We start from the raw sequence: 13194 nt of genomic DNA on the forward strand, positions 1-13194 counted from the left end.
ATTGCGGCGAGGCTTGCTTACTCTTAGGTAAATAGGTCGCAGAAAGCACAGCAGGCGTCTTTGTCAGGGCATCGCTCAGGCCCGCTCTACAGCTCGGCTCCCTCAGGGCCCCGAGCGCGCGCGCGCGCCTCCGGTGCCCCGAGCGCGGGCGCGCGCGCGGGCGGGCCCGGGCATTTATCTCGCAAGGAGTGGGGGTGGGCGGGGGCGGGCATCCCGAGCAGCCAATCGCAGCGCCGTTCGCGGGGAAGGAGGGAGGGTGCGAGCGCGCTGGGTGGGAAAGCGAGCGGCCGGGCGCCCTCAGACCGGACGGGCGAAGGGAAGAGCGAGCAAAGGTAGATTATTTCTCGAGCGCGGCTCGTGTGAGCGCCCTCGATTCCCGGGACGACGGAGCCGGCATGGAACCGAACAGTCCCCGTAAGATCCAATTTACGGTCCCGTTGCTGGAGCCTCATCTCGACCCGGAGGCAGCAGAGCAGGTTGGTAGCAGCAACGTCGGCAGCGCCTACTTTTTTTTGGGTTTTTTTTTTGGGGAGGCGGGGGGGTGGGGACGAAATATATCCTCCCTTTTACCCCAATGGCAAGTTGAATGGAAAGTAAACCTCAGCCCGAATGGTTAATCTGGACTCGGATCTCTTTTTTCGAGATAGGCTTTCTAATCTTGGGGCATCATCCTGAAGTAGTCGTGTAACGCCCGGTTCCCCCCCCCGCCCCCCCCAAGCACGCATTTTCCTACATATTTCAATGAGATACATGGTTAGGGAAGCGTGCTAAGGACAGATGCCGGGCACATTTAGGAACATCATCTCTTTATTCCTCAGAACCATTGTATCACCAGATTTAAAGTATCTGCATATGAGGACCCAGATTGTTGGGGGCAATTAAGCTGACTTTGTAATAATGCCGCTTGGGGGTGTGTGTGTGAAAGCCCTAATAAGCAGGCATATACATAGAATGAAGGCTACTGCTAAGCTTGTAAGCCGCCCTGAGTCTTCGGAGAAGGGCGGGATATAAATGGAATTAAAATAAAAATAAAAATAAAATAAAATTCCTAGCATGTGTGATCTTCAAGAACCTCAGTTTTGGTTTTAGCACGTGAATGGTCTCCAGATCTGCTAGTTTCCCCCAGGAAGACCCGCTTAACAGAATCTGCTACAATAGCCTCTTTCTCATTGTGTTCCCCAACTATTTAGCTTAGAAAACATTGGAGGTGACATTGCCGTCTTGGTTAGGATCAATGACTGAGAGCCAGGCTCAAGCTCTGCCGGTGATGGGACCTTCTTTTGGTATGGGTCTTTCTCCAACGGTGGTCTTCCCTGGCATTTTATCTAGGTTAACCATTTCCTCCCTGTTCTGATGCTCCCTTCCCTTACACTCACCCAAAGGCCCAAGAAGGCAACGTGACAAACTTCACCTGGTTCAATTAACTGGTTCTCTGGATTCACACAATAATCAAGTTAACTCACTAAACTTAAGATTAACCAAAGTTCAACGGTAGGCTCCTGACCTGGTTAAAGACAAAGCTGGGCAAAATGAACTAGAATCATAGATTGCTGGGGACCCCTCTATGTTGGTACAGGTATACTGTGGGAAATTGGAGCTCAGTTTGGAGAGACAATCTTGCCTTGATATATTACCGTAGGATGCTTTGCCAACAGTGTAAGCAGGGAATAATAGCTAGCCAGAGGAGTTTCTCCTGGGTTGCAGGAGGAAGGGAGACTGTGGCATGTTATAGGGTTGGGGCTGTCAAATGCAGCAGGCTGCTACATTTGATCAGAAGAACTCAGTGTTCTGTGATTGTAGCCAAACTCCCCTCTTCTACACATTTATTGCAAGTATTCAGAATTCTGAGCTCCTACTGTTTCTGGCCCAGAACCAGGGCTTTTTTTGTCATAGAACGCTCAGAACAGACTTCCGGCACCTTTTTGAATGGAACCTTGTAGAGTAGGCAAGGAGGATTGTATGACATGTGTGAGTTCCGGCACCTTTTTCTTTTACAAAAAAGCACTGCCCAGAACTGTCACTGTTTTTTTTTCCAATTTAATTGACCTCTTGCTTTCCCTGGCTGCTCCTCTACTACTTTTCATAGTACCATTCTCTGGAAAGAGAGAAAATGATCATGCCCATGTCCCTGCTATGAGGAGCTTCCCCTGCAGATGAAGCTGCTGCTTATAAACCCAGGCTGCCTTTTTTCTGATTTATTGATAGTCTTGTCTCCTGTTGGAAGCTCTTTAAAAGGGAACAGAGTAGTCTTCCTTAATCCCTTTTCCACTCCCTTTTCATTATGCTACATATTGATTGTTTTAGATTTGTTGTAATTTCATTATTAGGTTCTAATGAGCTTGATTTTGTTACTTGCACTTAGCTTCAAAATGGATACACAGGAAGCCATATGGGAATAGTTGGGGGGGGGGGGAAATAACCTTGACTCCCTCCAGTGGTGCTGAATTAACACCTCTATAATCTGCAGCCTTCCTTGTTCTCCTGCCCTGCCCTCCAGCTCTTGGGACAAAGAGTAAAGTTATTATTATTATTTTCAACAGCAGTCTTTTTCTTTTAGTTCATTGATCCACTTCAGTGGATAGAACTTGCTGTCCTATGATTGGCATGTGCCTTCTCTGAGCAATAGTGACCTGTATGGATTAGGTCATCTTTAGGAACCCCAGTCTGTTTTGGACCTCCACATCCCTTTAAGCAACAGCAGTTTTTGGAGGAAGGCAGCAAAACCAAATTGCTCAGGATAGCTTGAGCCTGCATTTGGAACAGGACTCATGCTGTCGCTGGTATATTCATCCTGTCTTCTAAGCTTTTTTTTAAAAAAGGAGTTAAAGTCTCCTTTGAGTTGAGCTTGACTTTTTATAACCTCATAAATACGTCCATGCCATTTTCTTCATAACTCTATGGAAATTATTTGCCATTACTTTCTTCTGGCATATAAAAAAAATTCCCAGTCTAGCCTGCAGCTTTGGACTTCCTGCATAGGAACTGATTTTATGCTCCGTCCAGACAAGATGGAGAGTCAGCTGTGGCAGGTTTCTCCATCTTTTCACTTCACCAGCTTTCCTGCACAAGCAGTCACTGTCAACAAGGGTTAGCTCAGAGACTATTTCTTTCTGGGAAGTATCCCTGAGGAGATTTTTTGAGAGAAGCTAATAAAAGCTGACCTTTAGAACAAAAGAGACTAAAATCTCCTCAGTGCTTTCATCTACAGGTACCTACAAGAAATCAAAGTCCTAAGCCTGCTTTAGATGCCATTCTTCTACCTGAAGAAATCAAGGCTGCCCTGGCAAAGGGGCATTGCTTCTTTAATCAGAGAACAGAAAATTCTACCGTAAATGTTATCCTTAAGTTCGAGTACGGTTAAAAGAGTTGGATGTTGGGAGCTGTATTTCAAGAAAATCTGGATGGCCTTCTCTCTAGTGTAGACAGTCCTGGGCTTGGACATCTGACTTGGCCAAACCCAGGTTCAAATGATTCTACTGCTTTGCCAAAGCTTACCTCCTCCCCAGGTTACCATTTTTTCTTTCTTTCCCTGAGTGAACATCTTGGTCTTCTGTGGCACCATGATTCCTTACTGCCCCCCCAGCCCCCCCAGCCTGCAGCTGCCTGATTAAAGATCTCCTGGTGGGAATTAAAAGACGTACCTTTCCAGAGGTGTGGTGATCTGGCTAAGGTGGACTGGTTTAGCTTTGGATGAAATCAAGGATAGTGAGAAGCATTTGTTGGAAATGAAGAATTGGTTGAGACATCCTTAAACATTCTGGTTACTTGGAGCTTGGTGATTCATAGCTGCAAATATGTGAATTGACTATACAGTATTGAGAAACTTTTATATTAGATGTTTTATATTAGATGTAGGCAAGAGGCACGATCTTCAAAGGTAACTGTGGGGTGAGGAGACATAAGTATTAACCTGGCCAAGAATAATACACATAATTGGAGTCTGAGGAGAGAGGGAGGGAGTGGGAGGGGGGGGACTGTCTACTTTAAGGTTACAAACAGAATAGAATAGAATAGAATAGAATAGAATAGAATAGAATAGAATAGAATAGAATAGAATAGAATAGAATAATAGAGTTGGAAGGGACCTTGGAGGTCTTCTAGTCCAACCCCCTGCTTAGGCAGGAAACCCTATATCATTTCAGACAGATGGTTGTCCAATCTCTTTTTAAAAACTTCCAGTGTTGGAGCATTCACAACTTCTGGAGGCAAGTTGTTCCACTGATTGTTCTAACTGTCAGGAAATGTCTTCTTGGTTCTAGGTTGCTTCTCTCCTTGATTAGTTTCCATCTGTTGCTACTTGTCCTGCCTTCGGGCGCTTTGGAGAATAGCTTGACTCCCTCTTCTTTGTGGCAGCCCCTGAGATATTGAAACACTGCTATCATGTCACCCATAGACCTTCTTTTGATTAAACTAGACATACCCAAGTGCAGCACCTGCTCTTTATATGTTTTAGTCTCTAGTCCTCTGATCATCTTTGTTGCTCTTCTCTGCACTCTTCCTAGAGTCTCAACATCTTTCTTACATCATGGTGACCAAAACTGAATATTCCAAGCAATAAATGGAAAATGTAATGTGGCTATAATTAGAGGGAGAAATGGGATTATAAATTTCATGATCCCCCACCTCCACCCCACCAATTACCCAAAGCACAAGCAGAGCCTCTCATTCTGTCTGTGATTGGTTTGTTATTGATCTGCTGGCCACATATCACAGGGTAGGCTGGATCTTGCTTTTTTATTTCCTGGAATTGAACTAGCTTTCTTGATTTGCCTCTTTCTATGGAATAGCACAGGTGGTCTTGATTTTAAGCAGATAAAGTATGTAGTGTTTTAGTTGCCATTGCTTGTCACCGAGCCAGCTGAACTACCATAACTTCAATATTGTGGCTTTGTAGAAGTTCCTTCCAAGTGGTATTGAACTTGTCTGCAACCTGGGTTTATATTAAGGTGTTAGAGAAAGTCAGCAATATTTTAAAAAATTGGAAAAAGGGTTGCTAAGTGAATCAACTTTGGTGGGTTCCTTAGAATAAACAAATACTTTGTTTGTTTTGAATGTCATCAGCTTCAAGCAATTCAGCTAGGGATCCTTCCTTTCTTTTTCTTGGCAGTTTTATTAAGAGATTTCAGGAATTAATAAACCCAAACGTTTCTGGAATTGAGGTTAGTGTTCTACCAGACTTTCAGGGGGAGCTTGTCAAGCTACAATGACCATGGCAAAAACTGAAGAAGCAGTGAGTTCACCAGTTCTTCAGAACCTTTCCAGATAAGGAAAGGACAGATGACTATCCACATATATTCCAGAAGGCTGTTTCTTGCAAGGAAACTGCAGGAGATGGCTTCCCCGGGTTTGAGCCCTGGGCGATGAAGAGATTTGTCAAACTCACGAACATGACAGAGCCTTTTAAAAGACACAAAGTTTGCTAACCCTAATCTCTAATCACTTTTGGAAATTGCTTATATATCTATTTTAAACTATTAGAGAACTTCAGAACAACAAGCTTGAGAAGCCATCGAGTAAGTCTATCTTATTTCTGAACAAAGGAAAAATTAACTATAAGTTTAGGAACTTAAAGAATTTGGTGTGTGTGTGTGTGTGGGGGGGGGGAAATGGCAAAAAGCTAAATAAGATTTTAAACTAAGAAAATTATAAACAAGTTAAGGTTCCAAACAAATTTGAAACACTGGAACTTTTAATATAAAATTTTGGAACTAACTATATAAAATAAACAGCTTTTCCTGGTAAGCAAAATAAATTTAGTCTACTCTTAAGTCACAACACAAATTATAGACTTCAACACTTAAATTGGACACTAGCAGGGACTAAAGATACCAGGTAAAAAGAAAAGTGTGAACCTACTTTTGGTTTTGATCAGTATTGGAATTTTAAAAAATGACACCACACATTATAATATTTGAAATATTAAAAAATGGGGCCAGAAATTGGTAAGATGCAAAATCAACAATATCAGTAACAAGATCTGTTTCCATGGATAGACTAGATAGAAGTTATTGAAGGAATGACAAATATGAAACAAATCTTGCTTGATGCAGAAATATTAGAATCAAAAATATTGGATTTTAAAAAGTGTGGAATACATGACAGAAGTCATTCAAAATGGAAATGCAAGTGATAGGCCTGGATAAGGATTTTTACCGTATGTACAAAAGAAAATGACTCAAGTTTTAAAACTTAAAGGGGAAAGGATGATGACCTTGATAATGTCTTTTTATTGGATTTACAAAGGAGGCTTGTTAAAAGCCTCCATTAAAAAAAGTTATGGGATGGAACAAAGAAGAATTGAAGAAAGAACATATCCCATGCCAATATTTAAATAAAGATTAAGATTTTTTTCAGAAATAAAAGGAAGAAATATAAAGTTGGTTCATTTGATCAACGTTAAAATAAGACATGATTTTATAAATTCTGGCAACACTTTATGGATTTTTTGCTAACACCAGGATTGAAAAGTTGATGTCTTATGGATTTCTTTATCAACAAGAAATAGGTTATGACAGACCTGGGCATTTTACAGCCCACAGGCAACATCTGGCTCAGGGCCACAACATTGGCGGCATCACTGATTGGGTGTCGGCAGCAGCAGGGGCAGGGGATTGGTGGAGGGGGTGGGCTGGCATCCCTAGAGGAGGCGACACCAGTGCAGGGTTGGTGTCAGGGCAACAGTGGCAGCCCTCCACAACAGTCCCAGTTTGTCATGTGACTCCTTGGTTAATTTAATTGCCCACCCCTGGGTAATGGGATGATAGATATCCTTATCCAGGCCTGTGACTTGTATATTAATGCCTCATTGAGTGAAGGGTACTTCCCTGCCGTGGTAAGGCCACTCCTCAAGAAACCTGCATTGGATCCAGCTATTTTAAATAACTTTCGTCCTGTCTCCAGCCTTCGCTTTCTTGCGAAGGTTGTTGAGACCGTGGTGGCACAGCAGCTCCCTTTGGTCCTGGAGGAAACTGAGTATCTGGATCCATACCAATCAGGTTTCAGGCCCGGGTATAGCACGGAGACAGCATTGGTTGCGCTGGTGAATGATCTCTGGCAGGCCCGAGATAGGGGTTATTCCTCTGTCCTGGTCCTATTAGATCTCTCAGCAGCTTTTGATACCATCGACCACGGTATCTTGCTGCGACGTCTTGAGGGGTTAGGAGTGGGAGGCACTGTTTTATGGTGGTTCTCCTCCTACCTCTCGGGCCATTCGCAGACGGTGTTGGCAGAGGGGCAGAGGTCAACCCCTAGGCTCCTTAGTTGTGGGGTGCCGCAGGGGTCGGTACTCTCGCCTCTCCTGTTCAACATCTATATGAGGCCGCTGGGTGAGATCATCCATGGCTTCGGGGTGAGGTATCATCAATATGCTGACAATACCCAGCTTTTCATCTCCACCCCGAACCAACCCAGTGATGCCCTCGATGTGATGTCCCGTTGCCTGGAAGCGGTACAGATTTGGATGGGGAAGAACAGGCTCCGGCTCAACCCGGCCAAGACTGAGTGGCTTTACGTACCGGCATCTCGTTTAGTCCAAGAGGTTCCATCTTTGGTTATGGGGGGGAGAGGTGTTACCTCCCATTGATAGAGCATGCAATCTAGGTGTCCTCCTGGATTCACGACTCAGTTTTGAAGATCATATTGGAGTCGTGGCTAGGGGGGCATTTGCCCAGGTTCGCCTGGTATGCCAGTTGCGCCCCTTTCTGGACCGAGATGCCCTATGTACAGTCACTCACGCACTCGTTACCTCCCATATAGATTACTGCAATGCTCTCTACATGGGGCTGCCCTTGAAGACCACCCGGAGGCTTCAACTGGTGCAGAGTGCGGCCGCGCGGATAGTGATGGGAGCACCCCGATACTCCCATATTACACCCCACCTGCGTGAGCTGCATTGGTTACCGGTTGTCCTCCGGGTGAGATTTAAGGTTCTGGTACTTACCTTTAAAGCCCTACATGGCTTAGGCCCGGGATACTTGCAGGACCATCTGCTGACGGGAACGAATTCCCATTGCCCAGTACGCTCACACAGAGAAGGCCTCCTCAGGGTACTGTCGGCTAGACAATGTCAGCTGGTGACCCGTGGGGGAGGGCCTTCTCTGTGGGAGCGCCAGCCCTGTGGAACCAGCTCCCCCCTGAGCTTCGGATGGCCCCAGATCTCCAGTCCTTTCGCCGCGGCCTCAAAACACTCCTTTTCCACCTGGCTGACCTGGACTGACAGGGATTTTAGTTATGTTTTTAATTTTTAACTTTAATTTTTAACTTATTTTAATTTTAATTTATTCTACAGGGCCATTAATTTAATTTTTCTTTTAACTTCTGTATTATTGTATGTTACAGTATTGTTGTTAGCCACCCTGAGTCCTTCAGGAGATAGGGTGGCATATAAATCCCAATAATAAATAAATAATAAATAAATATGAGCCGTGGTGGCGCAGTGGTTAGAATGCAGAATTGCAGGCTAAGTCTGCATTCCACTGCCAGGAGTTTGGTCCTGACGGGCTCAAGGTTGACTCAGCCTTCCATCCCGGTAAAATGAGGACCCAGATTGTTGGGCGTGGGGGCAATATGCAATATGCTGACTCTGAAACCACTAAAAGTGCTATGAAGCGGTATTTAAGTCTAAGTGATATTGCTATTGTTGTCTGTAACTTTAAAGAGAGTGTTAACAGCTACAGAACTTATTTATACAAGTTGTGATGAAGATTGGAAGTCACTGCTTTATATATATATTTTTCTTTATCTTACTCTTTCCTTTTTGTTTTGTTTTTCCCCCCTGTTTTTCTTCTTTGTACTTTATACTCTCTTTTTATTTTCCTACCTTGAATTGACTTCAGGCAATTTACAAAAGTAGATAAACAACAAGATGGCACATAATAATGTAACCATATAAAACCATTGTTCCCTAAATCTAGAATCATTTCCATTTTGTAGGAAAGACATTCAAACCCAGTTGATATTATTGTTCCTTGAAAGCTCTTTGAAATAGCTCGTAAATGAGTATTTACAAGCTTCTTGTAAAGTGTGCAGCTTGGAGTCAGACTGTTCATAAGAGGAGTTTCTCTCAGAGAACGCTGATTTCTAAGTTCTCATCTGCTGAATTTCCCAATAGGTGGGAAGTCCGAATATAATATTTTGGATAGCATAGATTGGTTGGTCGATTCTGTTTGGAGCAGGTGGTCTCCAAGTTATTTGATCTTTATTATTGGCAGCTTCCAGGCATCTGAGCTAGTGCAAAGACCCTGCATAAAAGTGCACTTGGTTGGATCTAACACTCCTGAACTTTCAGCGAGGGTGCAAGAGATTAAATGCTACTTTCCAGGTTAGACAAATCACCTGCTCTTTGTGCCTCCATCCAGGTTAAGCTTCCGATTATTGGTTCTCATCTGATTCTGAAGGCGAGGTTGTCAGAATACAAGTGAATTTGAGGGCTAATCCACATGGAGCCCCATTTCCATCTGTCCTGTGTGCCATCGTTCACTCCCTAGAGACTAAAATGGACAATGTGAAATTTGAGCGGGCCACGAAAAAGAAGTATATATCGGAGGTGGTGACCCTTTGAGAGCTGTATGCAACGAAATTTCATTTTGATGTATGCCGATTGGTGTATATTCAAAGTGACAATAAAGTTATCATTATCATTATTCCAGAACAGAGGTATCTGAATTGGATGAAAAGAAATCAGTGTGCTGATATATTGAGGGCATTAGGCTTAAGGATGAGCCCCCTTTTAGAACAGCACACATTGTTACGGGGCCTTGCTTTAGTCTTCTAGCCCCACTTCTTGGAAATGGTCTGCCAGGCAGAAACAGAACTGCTGAGTCACGATGGTCTTGAAACTTATCTCAGAAGCCTAGTTGGCTTAAACGCTTTCATAAGAGAATTAAACACCTCAAAGAAACAATTACATCTCCTCTGCCCTTCTTCGGCAAAGAACACAGCACCGCCAGGTGCTCGTGGACGGTTATTCTCAGAATCTGAACTGTGGGAATCACATTAGATTGCATAACCCTGTCCTCTTACAACGAACAGGATACTTTCTGAAACAGAAACCAGATGAGAGATGATCATTACTGTATTTAATGGCATTTATTTATTAAGAAAATTTATATGGCCGCCTGACTCATGATGACCCTGGGCAGCTTACAGAAGTAAAAACCCCAATATAAAACCCACTAACCTCTGGTGACAACCATCAAATAGACCAGTCTATATCATCCTAGAAGTCCCAGGCCCACTGGCAAACCCATGTCTCCAAGGTCTTTCAAAAGAGGATCAAGGTGGGGGTCAATCTTATCTCTGCAGGGATGATGTTACATAGGGAAGGGCCTTCTTTCTTGGTCCTTTAAGACAGGGGTCCCCAAACCCTGGTCTGTGGACCGGTACCAGGCCACAGCATGCCAGCCACCAGTCCGCACAACAAGCCATCCGTGGGATCAGGCAGCACGCAAAACCACACACTCTCCGGTCCGTGGAAAAACCTTTCTCCATGGAACCGGTCCCTGGTGCACAAAAGGTTGGGGACCTCTGTTTTAAGAGACTTGCAACTCTAACATATCCTGCATCTCCACTCTGGTGGGTTGGGTAAATCTATTTAAAAATATATAAGCACTATTTTGGGTGGGGCTTTACTCAAAAAAGGAAGTTTTATCATTGGTGATAATCTGTGTAGTAGAGGATATTTTCCCGCTTATTAGCCAAGGACAAATAAATAGATTTTATCTGGTAAGAGTGTGGTTGTTTACTGTTTTTTTCCACCATGACCCATCCTGTGTATGAAAAGAAGTAAAAAGGGACAAATCAGAAAAGGGGAAAAAAAGGAAATAAAAATCAGATAGCCAGAATGCAGCATCAACCTTTTGTGATGCTTAATTCTTAGTCATTTTATCAGATAAAGTCAGATAAAATGGAGACCATTTATTTATAATCTCTAGGAAATTGGATTCAGGATATTAGTAGCAGGCAGGGCATTATGCTTTCAGAAGGAAGACACCCAACTGTTGCAAAATAACTGGCAGCCCTTTCCACCAGGCTGAAATAGCAAGGGAAAATCATATTTCAGGGCCATGCGATCTCTTGGGAACAAAAGGGCAAGGCGGTGTAATAAACCCAGTTCCCAATGGTTGTAAACATATTGACCAACTACAGCAAAAACTGAAAATTTCAAAGGGCAGTTTTGGCGGGAGAATGGGGAGGGGTTGAAGGTAATTCCCAAACCACCTAGTGAAACTAATTCTTTCTGCATTCCATTAAAGAGGACTTTTAAAATCTATAGCAAACCATCCAAGTGCCAAAAGTTAATAATAGCGGTGGTGACATTAATCCATGCAATAAGAGAGTGGGGAAAAAGTGAATGTCACAAACTGACAATCATGTCTCAATATAACCTTCCTAATTTATCTTCCTTAGATTGTATATATTCCAAAAGAGATAAAGCTCTAAAAAGAAAAGAAAAAAGGAAACATATTTATACCTTTTCCTGGTTTTCCATTAGCTGCTGAATCTGAGCACTGAGGCAGGAATTGGAGAATGTTGTTATTTTTCCTGGAACTTTTTAAGCCTCTGTTCTTTTCAATTAGCATAATTTTTAATGTAAACCAAGTTTCTAGCCATTATAAAAGATATAAGAAGGAAATACGTATGCAAATTCTACCCAGCTGTTCAGTAAGAATTAAATCTGCTGGGCACTTTCCTCTGCTGTAGTCAATGAATACAAAAAGCTGGTATTTATTTATTTATTATTTATTTATTTGATTTGTATACCGCCCTTCTCCCTAAGGACTCAGGGCGGTGAACAGTGACATAAATATCAAAAGCACAAATACAGATATTGAAAACAAATTAAACCCTAATGCCCAAATGCAGAAGATAAGTTAACTTAAAACAATAATTACAACAGAACCCGTCAGACCAGACCGGATTGCTCAAACAGATATATGATATATGATATATGAATATGATATGATATATGAATAGCAGGTGCTTAGTATCTTAAACTGTTTGAATGCATTTTCATTTTTTTAAAAAAAGTATATTATTTAACTTCTGGGATTTAAAAATAATGGAACATCATCTCCAGTGCTAGTTTACAGTTTAGAGTTAAAGCTGTGGTGGGGCAGTGGTTAGAATGCAGTATTGCAGGCTTACTCTGCCAACTGCCAGTAGTTTGAACCTGACCGGCTCAAGGTTGACTCAGCCTTCTATCCTTCCAAGGTTGGTAAAATGAGGACCCAGATTGTTTGGGGGGGGGCAATATGCTGGCTCTGTAAAAAAAGCTTAGAGAGGGCTGTAAAGCACTTTGAAGCACTGTATAAGTGTTATTTCTATTGCTAAAGTCAGAAACCTACCCAGCATCCTGAATTTCAATTCCTATCAAGTTCAAGCAACATGGTAAAAGTATAGGTCTTGTAGGTACTGCAGTCCAGCATATCTGGGAGATAACAGGATTTTTTCTTTTCATGTACAGTGTTTTTACAGTGTTTCCTCGCCTTTTTAGCCTCCTTCCATGGATCCTTTATTCCCCTTTGTTTTAGCAGTGTTGTTACAAAAAAGTGTGATTTTAGCCCAAAGGACTATTGTGACTAATTAGCAATAAATGTAGAACCAACCTAGAACTAAAGAGAAATTTCCTGACGATGAGAACAATTGATCAGTGGAATGACTTGCCTCCGGAGGTTGTGGGTGCTCCAACACTGGAGGTCTTCAAGAAGAGATTGGACAACCATTTGTCTGAAATGGTATAGGGTTTCCTGCTTGAGCAGGGAGTTGGACTAGAAGATCTACAAGGTCCCTTCCAACTCTGTTATTCTATAGGAAGCTTTTTGTAATCTTGCTCTATCTCCCCATTAACAATTTATAGCATTTTCTAGAGTCATCCAATCATCACTGTGTCAAAATAATAGTAATGAAGACAGGACAGTGCTATGAAGATACTGTAAATTTCCCAGAGTGGCAATGCAGTTGGGTGGCCTATAAATGTAATTAAATAAAGAAATAGGTCCCTACTGGAGAGACGGTGTATATATTTCAGGATTTTGTGTATTGGGTGGCTATGGCTTTCCAAAGTCCCATTTCAGAAAAGGATTTCTTGACAAGTGTATTGTTGCAGATTGAATAGTGAAAACTATGCCATTTATTTACCCCATTGAGTGAGATGGTGTCATAGGATATGGCCCACGGCTATTAATAGATGCAATG

At 42.6% G+C, this 13194-nt stretch overlaps 1 protein-coding gene across 1 annotated transcript in view; it reads left to right on the top strand.

Moving 5' to 3' along the window:
• The first annotated feature begins 203 nt into the window (after positions 1-203).
• Positions 204-13194, top strand: part of PPP1R1A (protein phosphatase 1 regulatory inhibitor subunit 1A) — a 101137-nt gene continuing 88146 nt past the window's right edge. Inside the window, exon 1 of the mRNA XM_081319893.1 lies at positions 204-476. Within this exon, the coding sequence (XP_081176019.1) occupies positions 396-476 (81 nt within the window). The 5' untranslated portion in view covers positions 204-395. The remainder of the gene's footprint in view (positions 477-13194) is intronic.

The sequence above is a fragment of the Vipera berus genome, assembly GCF_964194415.1.
Source record: "Vipera berus genome assembly, chromosome: 2".
NCBI lineage: Eukaryota > Metazoa > Chordata > Lepidosauria > Squamata > Viperidae > Vipera > Vipera berus.